Source organism: Panicum virgatum, chromosome 4K, assembly GCF_016808335.1.
Source record: "Panicum virgatum strain AP13 chromosome 4K, P.virgatum_v5, whole genome shotgun sequence".
NCBI lineage: Eukaryota > Viridiplantae > Streptophyta > Magnoliopsida > Poales > Poaceae > Panicum > Panicum virgatum.
Genome location: NC_053139.1, coordinates 40,234,774 through 40,260,499, shown reverse-complemented (window position 1 = coordinate 40,260,499; position 25,726 = coordinate 40,234,774). Strand labels below are relative to the sequence as shown.

Sequence of the window (25,726 nt, the reverse complement as noted above, 5' to 3'; positions counted from 1 at the left end):
TTGTGGCACAATAGAATCAGTCAAAACCAGCTGATATTTGTGTGCAATTAGATCCCCTAGCATTTGTGTGCAAGTGTGCAATTAGATCCAACAGTAAAATAGTTGTGTTAAATTGCGAGTGAAACAGCTGAAGATGGGGGGATATACTGGATGATAAGATAATGGATTATCATAGTGTCCGTCATGGCAAATCCAGCCTGCAGATCTCTACTATCGCATCAGCATTATCTTCCATTAGTTTACAAGAACTAGTACAGAAATATGAGTGATGAAGCTTAATCAGATCTCACACCATGTGTTAGTTAGCCACCCAGGGTGAGCAAACTTAGAGAAACAGAATAAAAAAAATCTGCATAAAAAAACTACAGGGCAGAACTCAAGTTCAGGTTTACCTATTACCTTGATGCAGACATTCTCCAGAACTCATTAGATAGCTGTCTGGTGTTACTAGATCCAGTGCTCCGTGTTAAACCTATCAGTTCAGTTGCCCAGGATTCAGAGAGCAGAAAATAAGCATCTTGCTACCAGGTGGTCAAACATGACGTTGCCTTGTCAGTTGTTCAGGAACTTCTGTTGGAATCATACTGGGATGATCTTGGATTTAGTACTTGATCACATGATGCCGCAGCCACGGCTAATACATGACCATGTGAAGTGCATCATCGTATGGGATGGGAGGCCACTCGAAGTGCTTCGAATCTGGACCTGCAATTTCAGATGGCACCTTATCTTCAATTTTTTTTTCCTTGGAGGTTCCTTAGTATAGTGTCATATTGAAACTTCAGAACAACAAATTGCTATCTAGTCGAGAGGACAACTACGAACAGATAGAATCACAACCAAAGAACATTCTAGTAACAGTCGTGATGCTAGTATGCTACTGATTTGCCAAGGATTACATGTCACTCTGTTACTCAAGATAAGCATACATAACCAGTGACTTGTGTAACATGATGAACTCTTCCTGACTTCAAAAAACTCTTAAGCTGGTATACCAGCTTAAGTCATTATTAGAACGAATACAAACGGAATAATAGTCCCATAGCGAATTGGGCGTACCTTAGCTGTCCACCTGGATTGGTAAGTCTCCACTCTACAACTCGGAGCGGCTCTTGAGATCGACATGGCTCATGTCTCAGGTTAGGATAGGGTGCTCGTGCGTGCACAAGAGTGTTTGCATCTATGTTTCGAAGAAAAAGTCTAGCATATAATGTCCAATCTCTAAATGCAAAACTAAGAGGTTGTCTAATCTCTGTCTATGTATATAATGTCACCTGCTTAAATTACATTATCTTGCAGAACGAAACAGCTCTGACGGGGACGTAAAAATATCCAAACAAACCCACAGTACAATTCCGGCACCCCAGGCTTCAGGGCCACCGAGAGCTCACTGCCATGAGCGCGGCGAGTCCAGCTACCAACAAGCAAAGGCCAGAGCTCGCGCCGGCGGACGTGGCTCCGCTCTTAGTGCTGGAATCATTTGAAGACGATGCAGCTCCATGACCACCAACGGTTACCGGCGGCAGCGGCGGATCCACGACGTCATCGGGTTCTAGCACCGGCGCCCGACCCTGTGCCGGTGGCAGTGCATGGGGGTCTGTCACGTTGAGCAAAGACCCGGGTCTTGGAGGCATGACCGTGTAGGTCAGGTTCTTACTGAAGTCACTGCATGGGCTCCCTGCATTGCATTCACAAGAGGGAGATTGAAGAAATGTGTAAGCTTCACGCTGATACAAATATGGATAATATAATGTGAAATGCTAGCAGTACTCACTGAAGTACTCGGCTGCTGTCGCAGGGAATTCGGTCACGATCCCATCAGCCATCAGAGATGAGTACAGCACGATCTCCGCCATTGGGTTAGCGCAGAAGTCAAATGCAAGGTTCATGAACTCATCCCTGAGCACCCCGATGTACACTGACAGGTTTGCGCTGTGCATCTTGTCGATCACATCAGTGAACCGCACAAGGAATGACCCTTGCGCCTCGACAACTGAGCCACGGCTGATGGACACAGCATCCGCAAATTTGGCCACCTCCTCCACAGACTGCTTGGAGGCGTCGCTGATCATGTGGCTGATCAGGAGTACCCGCTTGAACCCTGGGAACTTACTGAATGCTACAAGCACGGCGGAGTCGTTGGACACAATGAGGACCTGCTGCCTGGTCTCTTTGTCATAGCTGGCATTGACGAGTGCACTGGAAACAGCATCCACAATGCCCATTCCTCTGGTTGCTAGGTATGGAGCATTCTGCATTGACCACAACAGCATTCATCTAAAACTCAAAATGAATTAGAATGTCACGTAAGAATGGATTTAAGAAAGCTTGCTTACACGAATGTCAACTAGTATGCCAGAGACGTTGCTTCTCTTTGAGAAGGCCAGGAAATCAGCTAATGTCATGAGTTTCCCCCTGTTCTTTGCTGCTGGATTTCTTTTTAGTCCTTGATTGAACGGGCTAACAAGGTCAGCTGAAGGGACCAGAATGAAGTTGTTAGCATGGAACATGCTAGCATTTTGAAGTGAGAACTTGTGGCAAAGAAAATGGGATTATACTTACGCTTTAGGGTTTGGATCTCGCTCCATGAAAGATCAAATGAGAAGATACCAGACCCGTTCTATATTTCATTCACATTGGCAACTTTTGTAGTGAACATTGGTGCCGCTGTTGTGCCTTTTGTAAGATCTGGAGAGTCCATGCAAAATGGCACTGCATCCTCCGACATCTGTACTGAACAGTCAATTATATCTGTGCCGTCTTCCACTGCTTGTCGATATGCAAGGTCAGAGGCACCGGGGAAGATGCCACTTGCACCATTGTGGGTGATGATCAGTGGCCTGGTATCATCTAGTCAAGTTCAGATGTTAGGTCATTGCAAAATGGCAAAGTATCAATTATGACAGCAGGTTAGGGGACAGGTTTCTTACTTCTGGGCGGAGGAAGAGGGTTGTCCTTAGTATGTGCTAAACAGGCTGCAAAAAGAAAGACAAAGACCCTAAAAAAGTTAAAGAGTGCACAACAGAATCAAGGCATTCATTGTTTTCAATGATCATGTCAGATTACAAGAATTGTCTTGTCTCTCGAATACGCAGGAGAGCTGCGTATCATATATTAAGAAGAATTGTCTGTCGAGCATAACAACACGCAAACAATGTAGTAGTAATTGAACTATTCTACTTGTGAACATCAGTTTAGCTTTTCCAGACATGTAGTGGTCCTTACCAATGGCTGCTGAAGCTGTGGACGGGAAGTCCGTGAGGACACCATCAACAGAGAAGTCAGAATTATCAATTAACTGCAAATACTCGGCACTAGGATCATAGCTGTAGTTTTAACTTGAGATGACATCATTGGCAAACTTAAATGCATAGACCTCCAAGCCTAGGGCATGAGCATCTTTCACCAAAGTAGTAGCTGGCTGCAAGTACTGATCCTTGTTCACAGGCCAAATGTAATTCTTGGGGACGAGAATTCCTGAGGCAAAAGTCTTGACTGATTTCAATGTTACGGAGGTGGAGAGTATGGAGAACTGAACTGTCCGTATGTATTGATAGAGGCCCAAAGGGCAACATATATAGTACAAGAGGAGACCCCCAAACCCTAGATACTAGGATATTACCATTATACCCTTAATACCCCCTCTCAAATGCAACGTGAATGCAATGACGTTGCATTTGGAGAGTTGATACTAAGCACTAGACTCAACATAAACATGAAAATGATACATCCAAAGTCCGAAATGAAAGATGTCGTCGAAGCGTAAAACTCTTGAACATGTCGATGTAGATGATCTCCTCCACAAGAGGGTATTGCCTTCACAACCGTACTTCAGCAAATAGCCCGAGTCTTCACAAACCAGTACGTCGACTCTTCAACATGAACCTTGCTTTGGAGACTTTGAACTGAGCAACCGACGAGATTAGTGATGTGCCAAATCGAGCCAAATGAGAATAGAGATAAACCACATCTGCAAGACGGCATGCTGTGGTACTATCGTGTTGATGACTAAGAAGGCCACTTGGTGATGAAATATAGCAAGAAGGCTACGAAAAGGCCAAATGGCAAAGATGCATCAACCACGACGACGAAGATGGGTTGCCACACATCATGGCAAATCCGAAAAAGAAAATGATGGCTGAATTTGGCAACTAGGATGTAGGCACGCACGGCATTGACGAACTGAAGATATGCAATTGGACTTGGATTGATGTTGATGCAAATGACACCAATGCTAGCAGCTGATTTGGATGGAAACTGATGGAAATATGGCACAATATAGTAGATACTAGCTGCAGGACAGATGCTATATAGCAGGAGCAAAAGGCACTTTGCCTCAAAACAGCAGAAATATATGACAATATACTATGGATAGGCAGCAGCAAGCAGCAAGCAGCAAGCACAAGCAAAAGATGGATGGATTGACAGTGATGCAATGAAATTTAGGAAATTGGCCTTAACACTATAAGCACTTAAGCAGCAGCAATCAACAGGCAAAAGGAGACGGTGGAGCCTTGCACTAAGAGCAGCAAAGGACTGATGTATATGTCAATTGAACCAGCAAGCCACGAGAGGCAGCCCAACCAGCAGGAAACAAGACCAACCAGCAGCAGGCAGTAGCAGAACAGAGCAGTTCATATATGAGCAGAGCAGAACAGAGCAGCACAGCTGCACCCGCACCCCCTGTCTACACTGCAGAGGCCCCAACGGGAGGCTAGGAAGAAGACCTAGGCGGGCAGCAGCAGTACGTCCACAACGGGCGGACGGACGACGACGGGCGGCGCGACGGAGCGGACGGCGGCGCTGGACGGCCTCCGCAACGGGCGGAGATGAGGACGGGCCGCCGCGCGCCGATGGATCCGCGACAGGCGGAGACGAGGATGAACGGGCGGAGGAGAGCCGGCGGACGAACAGACGGCTCCGCGACGGCTAGGCGCGGACGGAGCGGACAGCGGCAGCGCGACGGGCGCGACGGACGGACTCCGCACGATGGGCGCGGATGAGGACGAGCTGCAACGGGTGACGGGCCGCTCCCGCGGGGAGGCCGCGACGGGCGGCGGTGGAGGGGCCGCGACGGCGGCGCAGGAGGGAAGGGGACGGCAAATCCGCGACGGGCGGAGGCCGGATGAAGATGGCGGCCACCTCCAGCCACCGGATCCGCGACGGGAGAACGGCCGCAACTGGCGGCGCGAGGAGGACGCAGGGGCGACGGGCAGAGGACGGCGGCGACGGATCCATGAGGGGGAGGGGCTGCTGCTCCCCTCCCGCGAGCGGATCGATGACGATTCGACGACTGCGGGCGGCGAATGGAGTGGTGGCTGCTGCTGCTGCTGCGACGACTCTACTAAAAAAACGAAAATGAGTTTGGGGATTGAAGGAGATGCTGCCCCCAGGAGCAAGATCGATGCTCCCAGGGGCAGCGCAGCGGTGAATCAAGGGTGGCGGACCGGATCTAAGAAACCTGGAGCTCTGATTCCATGTTACGGAGGTGGAGAGTATGGAGAACTGAACTGTCCGTATGTATTGATAGAGGCCCAAAGGGCAACATATATAGTACAAGAGGAGACCCCCAAACCCTAGATACTAGGATATTACCATTATACCCTTAACATTCAAGTCCTTTAGAATGGCTCCATAGGTTTGTTTTGTGGAAGGTTCGATGAGTTTCTCATCATGAAACCGTAGAACGAGCTTCACATTGCTCTTTCCCAGCTTCCTACCAAGGCTTTTCAAGAATCCAACTTCAGGTGAGGAGACATAATTGACCCCAAATTCTTTCACTTAAGATGATATATATTCTTTGATATTTAATTTGTGATCTAGGAAGAACTGGCCATACTACAAATGGGAAGGTAAGAACAGCTATTAGCAGGATCGTAGTTCAACGAGCGTGAACCCGCTAGTCTAAATACAGGGGAAGAACTATAGCTAGCAGCGAAAACATGCTTACCTGTACATTAATCCAAAGTTGAGCAGGGTGGAGTCCTACATCATCAACAAGGCTCATTCGCATGGTACCATCAAATACGCTCGGGCGAGACAGAACATTCTGGATCACTATGGGACGATCAGAGTGTGACATGCTAAGTCAATACTGATTGGAGTTAGAACAAGAGAAATTAAATATGGTAAGAATCCCAATCGTATAGGTACTCCATAACGGAAGGACATGCAAACAGTGACTTTCATGACTTTTGTGAATAAACAGAATAAACAAGACCATGACAAACTTTTTGGAAAGTTGCTCAAGTTATTTTTACTCACATGTGACGTTGTCCATTAACTGATTTGAAGTGAAATCGACTGAAAACCATCCATGCAGGTCTTCTCCATTCACTTTGTATGTCTTGGCATTATTAGGGAAGACCTCAGCTATTAGCATTGAGTTGTCAAGTGCCAAGCCAGTCGTGCAGAATCCAACGTTGTCGCTAGAAAGTTGCAGATCGCAGAAAAGAACAGCTTCAGGGAGACTATTTACCAGGGCAAACTGGTACGCAGATTGGCTTGAATCAGGGAACAGCCCAGAGTACCCACCACGAGCTATGACTAATGGAGGAGTACCTATAGAGTAAGAGGGTCAGCAATATCATGCTGTGCCATGCAATGACTGCATAGAATTGTTCAATCAAATAATTTTGTTTTAGAAATACAAGGCGTTAGCATATTTACCACTTAGAGTCCGCCATTTCTGCACTGGGTCCTTCAAAGCAGCATTAGCTCCGTGAAGCAATAGCAGGATAAGAAAAATATGAGAATATCTTACTCCCATTTGGTTCGGAAGGGCACCCTGCATTAGGAAATAACTCTGTGAGATGTACATATGGAAGAGTTGCGCATGAGAAGAGAAAAGCATAATGCACAGACATTTTTGCGATGACATCTAACAGATGAAAACTGAAACAATTTGCCATAATTGTAAACCAACATCTACTTGATGCAAATAAAAAAAATTAATAAAACAAGGGCAGCAGCATTCAGAATCAATGGAAAAACACAAAAGCTCAAATGATCGCACTGCAGGAACATAACCTCACACCGCATTTGAGGAATCCAAACAGCTGGGTGTGAGCCTTTCGCTTTTCACATTTTCCTTGTAATAAACAATTCAAAATTGAAGAAACAAGTAAATGAGAAACATAATCTCAGAATGTATGAAGAACTAAATAAACATGGTAAGGAAAGAAAAACTTTTATGTACAGCAATGCATATCAGAGGCGTCGTTGTGACTAGTACAGGGCACGCGCCCATGACGCCCAAACTGCTAGAGCAGTTGTATCTTTTAGTTTGAATTTGTAATCTCGAGTCAGTTATGTAAATTGGCCATAAAGGCCTGAACCTGAGACTAATGCAGTTATGTTTGGAGATCATTTGGATCTCAGGGCGTCTAGTCCTCTTGCTCAACCGTTCCCTCCTCACGCACACGCTCCTCTGCTCGACGCCGGCCGTCAGGACGGCGTCGCGCCCTCGCCGCCGTCGGGAGTCAAGCCCGCGGCCTCCGACATCCCACTCCTACTCCCTGCGCAACAGCAGTCCTGACAAAAACCAACTACGATCATGAGACTTTAACTTCTTGACAAAAGCTATCCACCAAACCCGTAAAAAAGGGCTTAAACTCTCAATGCTAGATTGTGGAGAGGAGGCAAAAGTGGAGGTTCTGTCAAGACCAACCAAAGTAGTGCTAAAATTATCCCTCTTAAAAGGCCACCCACCAGTTGGGAGCGTTAGCTTAAAAAACTAACTAGCAGAAATCGTAACTTATTTAGTAGTATTTTTGGCAGAACGTCGAAGTGATAATTATCTTGACAAGGGTGAGAAAGAATAACAGCTCTGTAATAAATACTTATGGGTGGTTTCTTTCTAAGGTGATTATGATGTCGGTCACAAAGAAGAGATAATTATCTTGACATGGGTGAGAAAGAATAACAGCTCTGTAATAAATACTTATGGGTGGTTTCATTCTAAGGTGATTATGATGTCGGTCACAAAGTTGCACAGTTTCTATTGTATTAACTCTCACCTGCTCTGAAACTCACATAGAATTACATGTTTCAGGAGCAACTCATGACTAATTGAATGTGCTCGTAAAACTGGCATAGAGAATTATTTTTCTCCTAGTAAATTCCTCAGACAAGTAAGAACGGAAACGCCGGAAACAAGCTTACCTCAATATATGGTTTGAATGATTCTTTAGAACCCTCAATAATTTATATCCTCCACATCAGCCGCCAGACTTGTCAAGATGGCTGCCACAGCCATGCTCCTCCTGAACAGGATCAACTGTCGGCCTGCTGTTACTGGCCTTGGTCATGACATCCCCATGGTGATGGCCTGGATCACGGCTCAATAGCCATCATCCTTGTTACTCTCTCCCAGTTTTCTAAAAACGGGAAATATCTGCAAGAAATAGGTGACCATACCTGTCCGCATGACCAGGACAAGAAGACTTATAAGTATATAACTACTACTCCTAGTAGATGGGCATTTGCTAGTTTTTAGAATATTGCACCCATCCTGTCACCAATGTCTCTATTGCTTTCAGCCAAATTTCCTCCAGCAGTGAGCTGCATGGTTGCAGCTCATCAACTATCACACTTTAGGGCTGCCTCCCATGGATCTGTAGCACTGCTAGCAACAATACATGGAGAAATCAATATATCCCAGATGTACAGCATTTGAAACATGTTGGACATTGTTCTCACGTTTGTATGGTATCAGGCCATCAATTTCTCCTTATTTTATTTCTTAATTACTTGTATACCAATTAAATAAAAAAAATCAGTGGAAGTGTTTTTCCCTAGAACATTGCATTAAGAAGAAGAAAGTATTGAAGTTCAACACATCCTAACAGATTACATTCGCACCACAGAAACACAATAATGACCTACAGAAACAACACTAGGCTAAGGGCCAGTCGCAGCTAGCTGCTATAAACCTTTCACCCCAGCCAAGCCCCAGAGGCGAGCTTCTTTGCCGGCGATGCTGAAAACCTTTTGAAGGCTAGGCACATCACAACTGAAAACACAGTCACAGTCACTTCTTTGATTCCAGATCAGCCAAGCTCCTAGAACAATCAGTGAGTTTAGCCCAGGATTCAACGGAATGTCAACCATGCCACTAATCTTCAAACACCAAACACACACTGTCATCAGGTTGTGGCGACAAGTCCGATAGGCAAAACCACCTAAACAAGAGGAAAAACCTGTCTTGATAAGACACGTGATGTCATAACATGCTGAATATTTGTGTCACTTGATCACAGATTGGCAGCATTCAGGATGCGGCAACCCCCTTCGAGCTGTCCAACCAAGAAAAAGAAAAAAAAATGGCATTTCCTAGGAGCCCATGAGTGGAAAAACTGTTAAACGAGCAGGATGAAAAAAAAAAGCAATGGAACTTTCCCTGAAACTAATAGTGACTTTTAGAACATTTCATTAAACCACCAAAGCATATCAGGAGAAGTCTATAGATGCCTAAGATAATTAAACAAGCCGAACTTGAGAAGAAGCATGCGAAGAGATTTTATTCCCCTTGTACTGACATGATATTAGAAATAAGATTATCTAATGGACCCCGTATCACAATTGGGACAAAAATCTCAATTTCGGTACATATGATATGATTTAGACACGTTGAAATCACCACATTGCATTTCCAGCACTTGATATTGATCCCCTTAGATCCCATTGAGTGTGATCACAATCTGGCGAGAAGTAGCATAATCTCGATGTTCACAGAGCCATATACCCTAAAAATTTGGAATGCTCAGTGTTAGGTCCCAAATATAGAGCCCAGGTGGCTAGGTTCATCAATAGAGAGAGATATGAGGGCACAAACACCAACTCCACCACATGCATACACATGTGAGCGCCTCCTACACATGCTAGGACAGTGATAAGGGGAACCCTAGGCTCCTGGTGCATGTGCGCGCGCAATCCCACTGACATGTACGCTTGTGTTTACCTATCTAATTGGTGCCAGTGAGTTACCTTGTAGATAAACACCAGTGAGTTTTAGTTGCTTTAATATTGACAACATGCTGCAGAGCCTTAAAATCAAGTTCAAATTCAGGTCAAATGTAGATAGATGGTAACTGAAGGACTGTGCTTAGAACTTCCCTACATTCTTTATCCGACATTATCATTGTTCTAGATAGGCATGTCGAGAACGAAACCTTAAACAGTGATATTAGAGGCAATTAATTGGACTACTCTACAAGTACATGCAAAATTAGATATTTTCATGCACCTGCCAAGTTCCCATGTTGAGATGCCCATTGGTGATTGGAATCCTGATGAATATGCCAAATGTTAAAAACATGTTTGGAGGCATAAAAAGTTATTTGGGGGAATGAAGGGGGTACATACGTTAGGGAACAACCAAACATTGATGACTTAATATGTGCTGGCATGTCATCAGGTCCTGCAAACAGAACCTGATAATTAGTGAGTGATCTAACCATGTATATTATGATCTCTGCATATACCTTACCAACAGCCACAGAAACAATGACACAAGTAATACACATCAGATGCATGGAATTTTAGGAAACAGCAGCCCCAAATAAGGTAACAGTTAAGTTTACTCAATGCTAACAGGATGGAACAAGCAAGAGTTTTTTAATGAGAAAAAAAGTACTAGTATTAAACTTATTTTTTGTTCTTCTATCCTCAAAATACTAATATGCACAATTCTATAACTGACAAAATATATAGTCATAAGAAATGCTTAAAGGTCCAGCCTTATCAGGCTTCAAAAAACTAACCTTCCATGGTGTGCCTCCATGGAGCAGATGGACCCTGATCAATGATCATAATAAAAACATGAACTGAGAAACCATTTTAGTTTGCTGTCCATGAAGAGAATTAAACAAGAAATATCATGACATTCACCTCTGGAACAATGCGACTAAGAAATGTTTCAGTGTCTGCCTGGACATCAGAGTCATAATTTTCATTGATAGTAAGAGAAGCGCTCGTGTGCTGCACTGTAGAATATAAGAATTTTACAGGTATTAAAAATTTTGAGAACTGAAATATACTCATCAGAGACTCCATAGAGAATAGCCAGCTAAAAATTCAAAGCAAATACAATATAGAGTTCCAAGGGTACATCTGTTATCTAAGTTTTATTTTCTTCTCTCTTACATTATAAACACCATGAAAATATGTGCTGAATATATTTCCATTACACACGATACTTCTTTAGCTTCATGTTTTCCTTCATAAAATTGAATGGGTGACAAGTCAGGTCGCATACTAACCGGTTTTTTTTTCTATGCATTGTATAAGTACTCAGATGGTGGATATAAGAATAAGCAATACCATCACTGCACCAACAAATCAAAATCATGTAGCTAAAGAATTTGCTACTGTATTACTCTAATATCATGCAGATGTTAAAGCAGACAGTTGGAAGCCACTCAGAACCTTCATCATCTTCATCGTGAAACTATAGAAAACAAAGCAACCACTTCTTGGAATTTCAAATTATGGTTGTTCTCATATGGTCCATGTGAATTCTGTCCCAAGCATATCCGCTCACAAATTATGGATTCATCATTCATATCATAAAACCAAAACTTTTCCATACTACGTTGACCAACCGGTTTGGCTGCAGGTTCAAGTCTGCTCAACATCAGTTCAGTTTGGTTTTGCGTATTCAAGAAAAAAAAAAGAACTGGGAACTGCAGACCAACTCCAGACATCAGTCACTCTGTTCGGCAGCTCCAGCAGCCTCCAGCCCAACAGTATCGACCTATACATCTTATGGACATGGAAAACCTCAGTGTTAATGATTACTAAGTTACTAACTGACCAAGTATTTTCCCTCACTGATAAAGTAAAATTGCCATATACAAGATCAATAATGCACAATAAAAAAATGGATTGCATACGGTATGAATAAATACATACAGAATAGGTGCGCCATGCCACACTTGAACTCGGCCAGGTCATCTCTTATCTCGTTTACAATCTGCGACAGACGAAAACAACTTCAAGAGTAAGAACAGCACCGTCACCGCACAGAACAGGCAACTCAAGCCGTGCACGAGAGAGAGAGGGTGGGGGTGGGGGGGGGGGGGGGGGACGCTTGGGCGCCTGCGCGGGGAGGCACCTTGGGGGTGATGAGGTGGCAGCCGCGGCGCTGCGGCGGGAGGACGACGGTCCTCTGGGCCCATTTGGCGGCCTGGGGGCCAGCCGCCGACGGCGCTGAGGAGGAGGCGACCTCGCACCGGACGGCGCCGCGCGCGCCGCGGCGGGACCGCCCGGAGGCGGAGGAGAAGATGACCGGGGCCGCGCCGCGGCGGGGTCGCACGGAGGCGGGGGAGAGAACGGCCGCAGCCGGCGCAAGTGCTGCCGGATGCATGGTCTGGTTGCGCGGCGGCGGTGAGGAGCGGAGCGGGGAGCACAGCGACGCTGCCAAGAATCGAATTTGTGGTGGCTCACCGTGCACCGCCATGGTAGTTTGTGGTTCGCACTTTTTTGTGTGGGCGTGAACAACGACTAGCCCGTGTATAATATGATTTTTTTATCGTTTAAATTTGATTTTGTTATAAAATTCATAAAGTTTAAAAAATTAAAAAGAAAAACGATTTGTGTTGGCTGTAAGAAATATTTCTTTCGTTCGTATGGAATCATACACGGGCTAGTCGTTGTTCCTCTAGGCTTTAGCAATCGTATAGTATTTTAACACTATAAGTCTGAACGAGGATAGATGTACAAAGTTGGTCTCAGAATTAAGATTCTTTATTATTTGTGATGATATATTAGTAAGATGACATGCTTTGTATCCACTTGTAAACAGGAAAAGTTAATGTTTTATGATTTTCTTACTAACAGTTAGTCAAACTCCACATCTAGTGTATAAAAGTTGCATCAAAAGACTCAAGTGATGATAAAGATTTTTTTTGTTATAATTGATAAATGTTATAAGGAAAATTAAGGATTAAAATTTGATCTGAATACTTTTCTTCAATCAAAATACGTAATGAATGTGGTTTGTTTTCAGATAGCCTTTTTTAAAGTTGCAGGTACCAATTGTGTTCGGCTTTCGATCAACCGGCAAATACAAAATGCTAAAATGAGAAATTGTTGACACATCGACCAAAGTCTGAACCGAAGTTCCGACACGAGCTTAAGTTAAAAAAAAAAAACTTGACCTGCGGGTAAGACTGTTCTTACGGTATTGTTTGAGAGGTAGAATGATCTTTTCATAGCAGGCCAAGAAAACCCTCAAACTCCTGCCCCACCCGTACACGGGGGCTGTTGCTCTATGAGTTAGGCCGGGCTCCACAGTGCTTTGAATATGAGGCAGGCGAGAGCTTTTTTTACCCGCAGATGAAAATTCGTCCCGACCAAAGATCGAACCCACAAGTTGCGGGGTACCGCCGTGACCAACTGGTCCGACGTCCTTCGCCTCACGAGCTTTTTTATCTCCGAGCAAAGAATCACTGAGAAAGAGAAACCCCGTGACCGGCAAGCTGCCCGACGCCGGCGCTCCTCCCCCTCCTCTCGCCGACAAATGCGGTCGCTCCTCCTCTCGCCGGCGCCGCCTAGGCCGCCCCTCCCGACGCTGAGGTGGCGGCCGGTGTCCTCTCCGGCGCCGAAGCCCCACTTCTCCTCTCCCAGCCGCGGGGCCGCCATAGTTGGTACTGGTACCTCATCTTATGCTGCTGGGCGAAGCTCTTTGCCGCGCCACCTCGCTTCGGCGGCGGCGCCCGGCACTTCTGAACCCACCCCTCCCCCTGCGGAGGATGAGGCCGAGCGCGCTATGCTTGCTAAGGTGCCAATCACTCGCGTTCTTGGTTGATTTGTTGAGCTCCAGTAGCCGCACTACTAGGAGTCTAGGATTTGTGATGTGGATGTCTGGTTCAAGGAAAGTTAGTACTTGGTCTAGTGCCCTGGTGAGATTGGTTCTGCAACCTTTCGCTCCTTGTTTCTGATTCCTGTAATAATCGGTCTATTAGGTGATGATGTTTGAGAGTAGTGCGCCTCATGAACGCAGGCACAAGGAAAATATAGAAGGCAATAACGCGGTAGTTTTTTTGTTCAGTTTCTCCTTTGAAGGACGCCAGCAGCAACCAAATGCCAAAATGCGTTCTGCAGGCTGGTGTTAAGGAATGAAGTAGTACTCATGCCTGGCACGTCAAAGTGTGCCAAAAGGACAGATTTTCTCGCCTAGTTAACTTCCTGTTGGAAACACTTCAGCGCAGCGTTTGATCAGGATTATAGAACCATACATCCTACTAAACTTTGTAGATACGTTGCCTTGTGCATCAGAAGTTTTCATACTGAGGTATCCTTTAGTTGTGCCATACCAGATAACGTATTTAATTTCACCAAAATCTCATGTAAAATGTGATATTTTTTCTATATGATTCTAGAAGTTGTCACTGTAATCTATTCCAAAATCCAAATCCATGTGGTAGCTATCGGAAATTATCTTCGGTTATCGTACTGTCATGCAGCTTGGTTAAATCATCAAAGTTTAATAGTGTGTTCTAAACAAACTTAAACATGGTGACTTATCTAGATTCTCCGGCTATTTTTTCTTCATCATATGGTTACATGATATACCAACACTCATGCTCAAGGACATGTTAATTACCCTGTATAATATGAGTCTCAAGTATTAGCCAATCAGTATTTACCTTTTCTTTCTGCAGGTTAGCAAAAAACTAGAGAAAACGGCACAGTATTTTAAGAATCTGGGTAACCTGGGATTTTGGTCCCAACTGGTGTGCACAATTGTTTCAGCTGGAATTCTCACATTCTCTGCAGTTGCTACAGGGGATGCAACAGCTCCCTTTACATTCTGTGCAACTTCGCTTGGTATCGTCGCAGCCTTCATCTCAGTATTCCGGTCATTTGGTTATATCCGTCTTTCTGAAAGGCTTAGAAGAACAGTAAACGAACCTGCTAAGGTACTCCCTTTGTCAAAAATAATTGTACAGATGCAATATCATTTTTTTCAATGTTATAAACAAGGTACTGCTCCTACACACCACTTACATTAGCCTTTGATAGTGGCACACCATCTTGTACCTGTCTACAGCCACCTCATCACCGCATCTGGATCATACAACCATGCACATACGTTATTTGTAGCTATTGGACTTGCTGTCACTAAATCTGCTGGAAGTTCATTGACTGGAACAGAATTCTCTCACACAAATTATTTGTAGCTATCAGACTTGTTTTCACTAAAGCTGCTGGAAGTTAAATTGGCTGGAAAGAATTCTTATTGAAGCTAAATAAGAATTGGAAACAAACTACCAAAACCAATTCTATTAGGAGCTAAACTGGGCCCAACAATATTTGGTGTGTGCTTTTTTTGCTTTTGCGTGGCATCTTGCTAAACTGTTTGACATAACTGGCTTTCTCCTTTTTCCAGGCTCCTCCTCGTGCTGACGTGGTTAAGAATCTGAGAAATAGTATCGTGTTTAATGTTGTTGTAATGGGTGCTGCAGTTCTTGGCCTGCAGGCAACTGTAGGCGCTTTGTTAGCCAAAACCCTCACTGCCTCATCAATGCCCTACTACCATGGAATACCCCCTGGCCAGAGTCCTGTTCTTGCTTTAGATATTTTTCTTGTTCAGGTACGCCACTATTTAGTTTCTATTTGATTGTTTGCTTTGCTTCAGGGGTAATAGGTTGTGTGGGTGTTTCATGCTTTAAAATTCCAAAGTTATCTGTTATATTTATACTGAGAAAGTATCCATGTATTTCAAAACGGCATGCACTATCTTCAGGAACATTGGAACATGCAAGGTCCAGCTGTCCAGGGAACTGAAAATCATTAGTCAAATCAAAGTCAATAGTATGATCATTTCCAATAGTCACTGGTTGTCCTCGTCGTAAAGGAAGTTCTAGTATAAACCCAAACGTCACCTGGTAGAAAATAACCAATACATGTTCTAAATTCGATTTTTGTTGGTCATGTCGATCGTAGCATGGTTATTTGATTTGATGCTGTTGAAACCCTGATTTTTAATTAGCGATAATCTTGAACGATAATCATGTGCAGGCTTCAGCCAACACAATTCTCTCGCATTTCCTTGGGCTATCGAGCTCACTGGAGCTGCTGCGATATGTAACAGAAGCTGCACCAGTACCAAAACCAGCATGAGCTGTGCGTTCAGTTCTCAAGACCTGAAGAGCTCATATGTTCCATTTTTTTGTTGTTTGTACATGGAGTTCCAGTGCATCTTTTTTGTATTCATCGATCTCCTTTCCTTCTGAATTGTGAGCTCAAATCGATATAGTTGCATTAGCTTCTCATATTTGTTTTGTAGATTCCAAACATATGAGAATGACCGTTCTCACAACTGAGAATAATGTCAGCCTGTTGTCATGTACAAACCCGTCGAAAGCTCCGGCGTACATTATTTTGGACCTAGGGGAGTACATTGCTTACGCTCGGCATCTTAATGTATCTTGGGAAAAAAATGCAGAAATGCAAGTATGTAACAAGATGTGCAAGACAATGTAAAAAAGAAATTTGCATTTCTTCTTTGCAACTGTAAATAACTATTTGTTACATTCAACTCTGGGTAATGTTGAAGAAACACAGGTAATATAGCAAGTAACTCTCACTGCTCTACCACTGGCATATCAACCTATATATTTCCTAAGACATGTACAAGATAAACAAAATCAAACCTTCAACCAAGCAAAAACTGATCGCCCTGTCCAAACCAGTCTTCAAGAGATAGACTCTCCTGTCAGCGCCTCAGCCTCTTCAAGTCTTCATGTACAGTATAATATTATCGCCCTGACTCAGTGGTAACACTGCAGCTGTATCTAGTCCAATGAAAGAAACCGTAAAACTCTTGCTGTTCTCATGATCCGAAGTGGCTTGATTCCTGCATCAAGACTGTCAGACTGCATCTTGAGATTCCCCGAGTCCAATTCCATCAGCTGTATATCATCTGACGCATCAACATCTCCATCAACTTCAATATCGGCACCAAGGTCAATGTAGTCAGCAAAGTCATCACCAGGGACTTGCTCCGGTTTCTGTCTCTCTTCTTCCTCTGAAGAAACTACCCTTGCCCCATTTCCATGGCCAATGCTTGTGTCAAAATACCTGCCCCAATTGTTGTTTTGGAGGGTGTCTACTCTGCTTCTCTTGGATTTGTTTTTCTTCTTGGGATGATGAAGTTTGCATCTTGATTCTTGTGGGCACTCTCCTGTCGCCTCAAAGACAGGGCATACATAGCTGTGCTTTTTACGACACTGCTTGTAACAGAGATTGTTTCAAGTCCATGAAAAGATTAGTGATCTTGATTCAGAACATGAAAAAGTTCATCTAAGGCACCCCAAGTTTAAAAGATGAGCAAGCTCTGTTTTCCAGCATATGTCCACAAAAAAAAGGGCTTGCTCTACTTCCATATTTCTAATCTATTTAGCTATATGAAGAAACAGTAAACTAAATTAGATTATTCAAACTGAAGAAATTAAAAAGATTTGGATATTTTGAGACATTTTTTTATTTTCTTAACCATTATGCTGTCGGAATAATATAAAAGAACATTAATTTAAATGCATTAATTATGTCACGGAATATTCTCTGCACTAAGTGGAAGCAATGGCTTTTATTTTATCCATCCAGAAAACGATGCACCTAGATACTCTCCAATTCACGGTAAAGGTCTGTAAATAAAAATTCAAAAGAAGATCAGTAGATTTCTAGTGACATCATAAATACCTCATCGCCATCAGCACAATATCCCTTCAAAAAATCTTCACAAACAGGAGCATTTGAGTTCACTTTCACATGCCTATAGGGACAGGCTGTGTTGGTACAAAGCCCTGCCAGCAATACCAAACACACATGTAAGCACACAATGTTTGCAAAAACATAATGATTAATGAACTTCGGTGCAATGACACTAAAGTGAATCACCTCGCAGAAAGTAAGAACAATCTGGCATTCTTTCTGGAAGGACCTGCAGGACAGATACTCATGATGGAAAAAAGAAAATTAAAAGCATGATTAACAGTAGAATCAAGAAGAAATATTTTACCTTGTGAGTTAGTTTGCAACTAGTATTAGAACACAAGCCTTTAAGAAATTTAGTACAAATAGCCACCTTAGCTCGGTCATGAATATAGGGACACTTGCCACCAGATTTTTTACACTCGCCGAAGCGAGTGAAGAATTGACAATATTGCTGCTTCTTTGCCAAGCGTGTTCTGACAGTGTGCAAACTCCATCGAACTTTCTCACTTGCTAGCATGCGGATTACTTTCTTCGGATTTCTAACCAGTTGATTACCTTTGTTAACACGCACATATCTGTTTAGAAAGACGGAGAACAAGATGTCAAATGCCCCTTTTCTTAATACAAATACAAGCAAAAGCATGGTGCAAAACATACTCATTGCAAGTTGATGACGCCCTGGAATCTGAAGATGGTCTGTTGTTATTTCTTAATTGATTTGCAGCAACAAGTGCAGAGTATTGATCTGGGGAAAAAAAAGAGAATCATGAACCATCAGTGAAAACAAAACAAATCTAGTGGGAAAATTAATGACAGATATGAGAATTCGGAGGCTATATACTGGTAGCTTTAAGAAAGGCAGTTCAAAATAATGTGTTTCAGCATAGAAAGGTATAATCATCAAAAGTAATTAATAATCAATCATGAATTTCCAACTGAGGCTCGTTGAATTTTAACGCAGGGAAGCATAAGTTATATGAAAAGAAGGAACAGATGCATTCAACAGAAGTATACAGTTATGTATCATGCATACAATTCAACCATACCAAGATGGTGGCTACAGAAGAGCAAACCATATCTGATAATTGATAATAAGTTAATGCATTACCAGTCCTTCCCTTGTTACGGAGAGACTGCCTCTTTCTCTTCTCTCTTTTCTTTCTTTCAACTTCAGCAACTGCCAGTGTAGCTTCCTGCGATCCAGATTAAAAAGTTGCTCATGTTTGATCAAGCAAAACTAGCGCAAAGTAGCAGCCCTATAACAAACTAAAGAAAATATTGTTTTTGTTGAAAAGCAAGATTATGCAAGGGTACCATTTCTATATAAGATTTTCAAATGAAACCCAGGAAACAAGCTAGCCATGTAGCTGTTCTTATGACTCCTGACAGTCTAATAATGTCAACTCTACAAACCAAGGAATCATTGAGGATAATCATTTACATTTGAGATCGGTTAAAAGATTTCAGTTAGAAGCTTCAAGAGCAAAAAGGAAAGTCCATTTATATTTAGTAAATCTATTCTCACATGTTTACAATGGGATCTGCATCTGAATATAATGCTATAAAGGTTTTCTCACTACATCCAATTCACATAGAAGGAAGGGTTGACTTCAGTACCTCATTAACCTTTTGAGAACGTTTCTCAAGGGACCTTGACCATTTCAAACTTGATCCGCCTAAACTTAACACTCCAGATTTCCGAAGAGAGAATCCATCAGTCGAGACAGTATAAATAGTACTTCTCTTCCTTGTTTGCAATAGTTTTCTGATAAATGGTAAAAAAGCATGACATGCCATTAACAAATTAAATGGATTGATTCTAGAGAAAAGGGGAAAGATCAGACCAGTCTGCTACTGATTACCTAACTATCCCTAATGAGCTTGTATTCAACAACGAAGAGTAACTGCTTCTGAGGTTCTGGCAGAATATTTTTCTTTTCCATGGAAGTATACGAGGGAAGACCTTCATATGACTAGTTCCCACAAAAGATTTCCTCCGCGGATGTTGTCCACTGAGTGTCCATACGTGAGAGAAACTTCCCACAACATTTGTCATCTGAAGAGCTGCTTTAGAGAAAAAGAAAATACAAAAATGATATTTCAGCTAATCTCAGATTTTAGTTATGGTTCAATCTTTCAATTTAGATGATGTCCTTTACACTGATGAAAACAGCTGATTTTTTTTTTTTTAAAAGGAAAGACAGGTGGAACCACTTGCTTGATAGATGTGAAATATATAATACGTAATTTCCAATCAAGTTCCAGCGTACTAGAGAAATTTGGCATGTTAACTAAATTGCAACAACTTGGTTAAAGGTATCAGGAGCAAGCATTTTGTATAACATGTTACCTTTGTGTGGTCTGTCCTTGGCCACAGTCATATTATTGTTGGAGGATGCAAACATTAGAGATTTACTCTCACCTGACTTTATATTCTCAGCCTGAGTAATATCTTTTGCACCTGAAACATCTGAAGTAGAGGGGCCCAAAATAATCTGATTTTTCCTTTTCTTGAAATAGAGATCAGATGTTGATGGCTGCAGCAACAAAACCTTATCCATCGAACTGTTACTTGAGTCACCAGGATGTTGTACCTGTTCAGCAGCTACTTGATTTGACTTTGGTCTTACATAAACTGCTTTACCAGCATCCAGGGGTTCAGGCTTATGCAAAATATTGAGTGGGCTATCAACACCTGAGTTTACCTGTGCCCTAGAATCTTCCTTTTCAGTTTCAGGAACCTGCTGCTTCTGCAAAGTCTGAGACAATGGCTCCAAAAGATTCGCAGCAGAACTGATGGATTTGGTGTGAAGCGGCAAAGGGGGTGTCTTGGGTCTTTCAACTGAAATATTAGTGTGTGCCACAGCGTCATTTGAATCAACTTTCCTGACGAAGTTCAAGCTTCTCCTCATAACAGGCTTACTCAACTTATTTTGAGCATCTAGGTTTGAAGAAGAATGAGGGTGATTTCCAGTGGCTGGATTTCTAATGAGGGCATTACCCTTGCGGATATAAGAGTTTTGACTTTTGCCATTCTTCTTTACGGGTAGTTTAGGGGGCAATCCTGAAGGCTGAGAAACATGCAAAGATGCATTAGAAGATGAAACATTGTCACGACGCCATGTCCTGTGCCTTGCACTCTGGTTTATGCAAGGAGGCTCTCGCAATGAACAGGGCAAAACCAACTGCTTAGTAGGAACCTTCAAAACTGTGGAGCTCGACTGCTTAGTAGGAACCTTCAAAACTGTGGAGCTCGCAATATTAACTCTGGGTGGAGATTTTACAACAGAACTGACTACTGAATCTGACACTGACTTCCTGCTATCCTCCTTTGGTGCTAATACCTTGTCTGGAGAACTGATAGAAGGTAGAGTGGATCTACATAATTGTTGTTCCTTTTTCGCTTCTGACACAATGGCTTCAATCCAGGAAGATAACGAATCAGGCTTTGCGATTGACACAGCCACAGAATCCTCAGCATTACTGTGATAGGTGTGATCTGGATCAACATATACCTGAGAAGAAGCTAACTCTCCACCTGGAGCATCAATGGCTTGTGAAGATAAGAGAATGGGTTTATCTATAGGTTTATCCACTGTGTGAATGCTGCATTGATCTAAAACATTTACAAAATTAACAGTACCTGGGAGAATGATCTCACTCTCATTCTCAACATCTTCATTTCTCTCTTTAGCTGCCAACAGGTCTGACTCAGGTGTATTTCTACCACATAGATTAAGGCTGTCATCCTGGCCAAACAAAGCATCAATACTCCCATGCTGCTTCATATCTGGCATACTATCATGATCCTGACAGGCAGAAGCCCCTTCATCCATAATCTGGTCCAAATTTAACCTATCAGTACTACCAGTAGCATCATTATTCGCATAACTGAATGTCAAGGGTAAAGTCAACCAATTCTGAACACCTGCATTGATCAAGTCATTCCCAGATTCACTCTTTCTTTTGTTGGCATCAAATCCTTGGTTTTCTTCCACTAGCTTATGATTTACCTCAGGTTGTCCCTCACCCTCTGCGCTACTGAAATACATATTATTACCAAGGGTCAAAGCTGTAGGAACAGAATGCTCACTATAACCAGATATAGATGGTGAATCATGGGAATGTAAGAAGGAGAAATTGATATCAGGAGACAGATGGGTTCTATGAAGATGTGCCAGTTCTGTTACTTGAGATGTATTCATTCCTACACCATTATTCAAACTAACAGCATCAGAGGAATCCTTCATACGATCATCATCCAATGATGGCAGAATTCTGCTCCCTATATCTCTAGATGGCCGCAGATCAGAGAACTCTGTATTCACAACTTCCCTGCGGAAATCTGACTTACTTAAAGCAGATTTTGCATCATGGAGCATGCTTCTATCTTCAGTTCTACCCTCTACAACAAATTCTGGAGCAAACACAGAGTTATCTGAAGTTCCTACATATGTTCCGGTTGAATCCATAGAGCTCTTGCCTGCTTCACTCTGTACTTCTGCTGTACTGAGAGGTTTGGGGCACTGTATTTTTTCAGATGAGCTTGAATAAATGGGCATTTGTATCTCCTTCTGAACATTCTCAATAACACTAACTTCCAGTGTATTCAAAGCTTTCACTTGTTGTGTAAAAGAAGCAGTAGCTTCACTTGGTTCAATGGGCATTCCACACTCTTTCATCTTATTCTTATTAACACTAATATCCAGAGTACCAAGGGCTCCCCAGGAGCTAACAGATAGCACATCCTTTTCTCTTGGGTTGTTCAGCATATTATCTTCTTCCATACGGGCACCCTGAGTAACAGCGGCTTCTGGTATATTGGGAGCTCCCTCAGAATCCCCTAAAGAAGCAACACATACTTCACTTGCACCCATCAGAATCATACCCTCTTTTTCATTGTCCACTGTCATGCGAACTTCATCTGTCATAGATCTTCTAATGGAATCATTAACAAGGAAATTCCCTTCTTCCCTCCTGCCATTCCCACTTCCACTAACTACTTCTGTATCATCTTTACCTCTATGAGGATTGTTTCCACTCAGGTCCTCTGGAACTTTGTTCTCAATGTTCTCCACTTCGCACTCGTGTGGTTTCACAGCATCAAGCATCCTTGGGGGGTTACATGTAACATTGAGTGCGCCTGAAACTGCCAGAATTTGACCACCCTCTTCCTTCTGAGAATCACTATTGTCACAAGGAAAACCAGCATTTAGACCACTTGGATCAATGAAACCCCCGTCGTCTTCTCTCCTAGGATGCTCACCAGTTGTGCCGAATGTTTTAGTAGATTCAATGGCTGATGAAGCATTACCATCAACTGAATTCATGAAGCTCTTACCATCTTCTTTTCCAGGATGTTCTCTCCTGCTAACACTCGCTGTATCAACAATATCCATAGCTGCAATGGTCGGAGCAGCATTGCTCTTGCTCAGATTCACCAAATCATTATTTTGTTCCTTTTGGACTTCCACAGTGTTACCAACTCCAGCTGTGTCACTAGTGCTGACCAAATTGTGTGCAGAAATAGCATCCTTCTCAAATGATGATGATGTGATCTCACCTTCTTCCTTCTCAGAAGTGTTTGCATTCGCATCAGTGCCATCCTTCTTTTCTGCCATGACAGGAATGGGACTACTAGTTTGTTTATCTTTGGGGCCAATCTTTCTAACAATCTTCTTGATGACTATCTTTTTCACTTTCTTCCCACCAGCAGTCGATCTCACACCACCACTAGTGAATACCGGCATATTTTTCTCAACCTTATCAGGCTTCTTGGTAACCTTATTATCAGACTTCTTGGTAACCTTACTAGCAGCTCTTTCTTTTTCCTTGGCCTCTGATGAAGGCTTTACAAGAACTGAAGCCCGCGCCTTCTCATTTGACTTCACTGCATTCTTCTTCATTCCTGCACTATCACCACTATCCTTATAATCAGCACCCTTTGCCTTGCAATCCAGTGAAACCACGCTGGACAATTCCTTTGTAGCGGACCCGGAGTTCTTGGTCTTGCTCGGTGAAATATGCACTTTCCTTGGAGAAAGCGGCGCATACACTGAGGGATTCTCCTCAATGCGCTGCCACACAGACACTCTCGCAGGGGCGACCTGTGGGGCGCGCCTCGGATACCCGGCACCCAAGGAGTTAGGCGAGCCAGGTAGCATAGCCGACGTGGCCATCGGCATCATTCTGTTACCGTTGTTACTGTCACTGTTCGTTACAAAGCCCTCGTGGCCGCTGTAACCAGAATAGCTAATTGCCCTATCTACAAAACTGTCTTCTGGAGGTGGCGAGTAGCTTGGGTGCAGCTGCTGCCTCTGGCGGCGTGGAGGCGGGCCAGAGCTGGACGTGCTCTCCAGGTCGCCCGAGTCGTGCATGGCGCAGCGGTACCTCTTGCGCGTGCCAGGCGGCGACATCCCCCGGAGCTGGTGGGCGGGGTAGCGCCGCCCCTCCTCCTCCTCAGCCTCCTCCCACGAGAGCGGCGGCTGCTGGTGGTGGTGCTGCAGCTGCTGGTGGTAGTGCAGCGGCTGCAGATGGTGGGGGTGGGGGTGGCTGGGGACGCGGCGGATCTCGTCGCTGGCGCGAAAGTCGTCGTCGCCGCCGTGGCGCTGGTGGTAGTAGGGGTAGTGGGGAGGGGTGGGGTTGCGGTGCGGCGGCGGGGAGTAGGGTTCCGGCGGGGCGCGGAGCGGGAGGGTGGCATAGTGGGGGCCGTCGTGGCGGTGGTGCGGGGCGGGCGGCGGCGGAGGGGACAGCGGCTGGGGCGGTGGAGGCGGCGGCGGCGGCGGCGGCGGCGACTGGTGGTGGTGGGCGCGCGGGAGGGAGTGGTGGGGGTGGTGGTCGGAGGGGAGGTACGGGATCGGGTGGGAGTCGTACTCGTAGTCATACCTCGACCGCGAAGGGGCAACGCCGCCGCCGCCGCCGCCGCCGGGCAAGTGGTGGAGGTGGTGCTGGTCTAGGTAGTGGTGGTGGGCGGGGTGCCCGCGGCGGTGGTGCGGGTGGTCGAAGGGCGCGTGCGGATCCATGCCGATCGCCGCTCGACGTGCCGCCGGGGAGCGGAGCGGGGAGAGGGAAGGGTTTGCTCGATCGATTCGGGCTGGGGCGAATTGAAATCGCCGCTCGCCGTCCTAGGGTTGGAGATGGAGGAAGAGGAGGAGGCGCGAATCGCGTGCGGCGGCGGCGTGCTGCTGCTGCTGCTGCTGCTTTGCTTGCTGTAACAACCCGTGGCCGCTGGTGAGATCAACCCGACGACGTGAGCAAATCACAAAGAAAATCGAGGATAGGATCTCCGAAGCGAGGAGGAAGAACACCTTCCTGACCCGTTGTTTCTGAATACTTTTCTGTCTTTTTTCCGTATTGCTGGCCGAGTCTTGTATAGGAGCTTCTATCTTCGTTGGTTCCTGGGCTGGGCTGTGTTTAGTAATTGGACTGATAGTGTTGGACTTTTTTTGGGCCACGTCTGGGTCGTGACATTATCGCCCCCTCGTAACACAGCTTGTCCCCAAGCCGTGGCCGTAATTATGCCTGGATCCCACTGCCCCTGAACTGAAAAATGTATTTTGCTTTGTAGCTCCTTGATTTCAAGATCCAAACAGTGGAATAGCATCTTCATGATCGCTTTTGAACCTGCACTTTCTTCAGCCTGAATGGTTAGCTCACCAAATTTACTAGGATTTGGCAAGTTGTGTTCAGAAACACCAAGGTTTAGAGTCAACAGCCTGTCCCGCTTGGTGATAACCTCTGACAAAAGACTGGTAGCCTTAGCAATGATCTGATCAGCATATCTCCAGAATGAGCCAATAATCAGCACTGATTTTGTGTGAATGAGCAGAGGTCTATGAATACCTGGATCCCATTGTCTCTTGAGCATCCTATATATCTCAAATTGTTACTGCTTATCCGCAGGAGTATGTTTGCTCCATGGACTGAACAGGCTCCAAGCAATTTCAGTATTAAAATGTTGAGGACTTATGGCCTTGAGCCTCCAAGGTGTCACTTCATCATA

General features: G+C 44.2%; 3 protein-coding genes and 1 pseudogene across 4 annotated transcripts; 1 reads left to right on the top strand and 3 right to left on the bottom strand.

Annotated features, from left to right (window-relative positions):
* Positions 1-175: 175 nt before the first annotated feature.
* On the bottom strand, positions 176-9,146 carry LOC120704012 (annotated as a pseudogene). The gene is made up of 12 exons (XR_005687362.1): positions 8,164-9,146; positions 7,030-7,090; positions 6,670-6,787; positions 6,265-6,561; positions 5,951-6,057; positions 3,226-3,490; positions 2,931-2,975; positions 2,563-2,850; positions 2,337-2,473; positions 1,775-2,252; positions 1,060-1,678; positions 176-705 (listed from the first exon to the last, which is right to left on the bottom strand). The product of XR_005687362.1 is annotated as a glycerophosphodiester phosphodiesterase GDPDL6-like (transcript).
* Positions 9,147-9,401: 255 nt separating this feature from the next.
* On the bottom strand, positions 9,402-12,493 carry LOC120704013 (UPF0047 protein YjbQ). Its single transcript, XM_039988249.1, has 7 exons — positions 12,116-12,493; positions 11,914-11,974; positions 10,891-10,985; positions 10,764-10,797; positions 10,366-10,420; positions 10,247-10,289; positions 9,402-9,746 (listed from the first exon to the last, which is right to left on the bottom strand). Exons 1-7 carry the CDS (start codon positions 12,458-12,460, stop codon positions 9,675-9,677), a joined length of 705 nt encoding a protein of 234 aa, XP_039844183.1. The 5' UTR covers positions 12,461-12,493; the 3' UTR covers positions 9,402-9,674.
* A 938-nt stretch (positions 12,494-13,431) lies between these two features.
* On the top strand, positions 13,432-16,526 carry LOC120704011 (protein TIC 21, chloroplastic-like). Its single transcript, XM_039988248.1, has 4 exons — positions 13,432-13,783; positions 14,667-14,924; positions 15,395-15,598; positions 16,027-16,526. Exons 1-4 carry the CDS (start codon positions 13,523-13,525, stop codon positions 16,126-16,128), a joined length of 825 nt encoding a protein of 274 aa, XP_039844182.1. The 5' UTR covers positions 13,432-13,522; the 3' UTR covers positions 16,129-16,526.
* On the bottom strand, positions 16,489-24,746 carry LOC120702228. The gene is made up of 11 exons (XM_039985953.1): positions 24,577-24,746; positions 21,368-24,483; positions 20,075-21,262; positions 19,587-19,791; positions 19,342-19,489; positions 18,833-18,917; positions 18,382-18,469; positions 18,029-18,299; positions 17,908-17,950; positions 17,710-17,813; positions 16,489-17,237 (listed from the first exon to the last, which is right to left on the bottom strand). Exons 1-11 carry the CDS (start codon positions 24,744-24,746, stop codon positions 16,803-16,805), a joined length of 5,853 nt encoding a protein of 1,950 aa, XP_039841887.1. The 3' UTR covers positions 16,489-16,802.
* Between the last annotated feature and the right edge of the window lie 980 nt (positions 24,747-25,726).

What these genes read in the sequence shown, in the direction of transcription:
- LOC120702228 (XM_039985953.1), bottom strand. Translation starts at nt 24,746, where the DNA reads ATGGATCCGCACGCGCCCTTCGACCACCCGCACCACCGCCGCGGGCAC. An exon ending in GAGTGAGATCATTCTCCCAG is followed by an intron (nt 21,263 to 21,367) that starts GTACTGTTAATT and finishes TTGATGCTCCAG; the next exon opens with GTGGAGAGTTAGCTTCTTCT. An exon ending in GTTCTCAAAAGGTTAATGAG is followed by an intron (nt 18,918 to 19,341) that starts GTACTGAAGTCA and finishes TCTGGATCGCAG; the next exon opens with GAAGCTACACTGGCAGTTGC.
- LOC120704011 (XM_039988248.1), top strand. Translation starts at nt 13,523, where the DNA reads ATGCGGTCGCTCCTCCTCTCGCCGGCGCCGCCTAGGCCGCCCCTCCCG. An exon ending in CAGTAAACGAACCTGCTAAG is followed by an intron (nt 14,925 to 15,394) that starts GTACTCCCTTTG and finishes TCCTTTTTCCAG; the next exon opens with GCTCCTCCTCGTGCTGACGT. An exon ending in TAGATATTTTTCTTGTTCAG is followed by an intron (nt 15,599 to 16,026) that starts GTACGCCACTAT and finishes AATCATGTGCAG; the next exon opens with GCTTCAGCCAACACAATTCT.
- LOC120704013 (XM_039988249.1), bottom strand. Translation starts at nt 12,460, where the DNA reads ATGGCGGTGCACGGTGAGCCACCACAAATTCGATTCTTGGCAGCGTCG. An exon ending in GCCACCTCATCACCCCCAAG is followed by an intron (nt 11,975 to 12,115) that starts GTGCCTCCCCGC and finishes CGTCTGTCGCAG; the next exon opens with ATTGTAAACGAGATAAGAGA. An exon ending in ATGGAGGCACACCATGGAAG is followed by an intron (nt 10,421 to 10,763) that starts GTTAGTTTTTTG and finishes TTCTGTTTGCAG; the next exon opens with GACCTGATGACATGCCAGCA.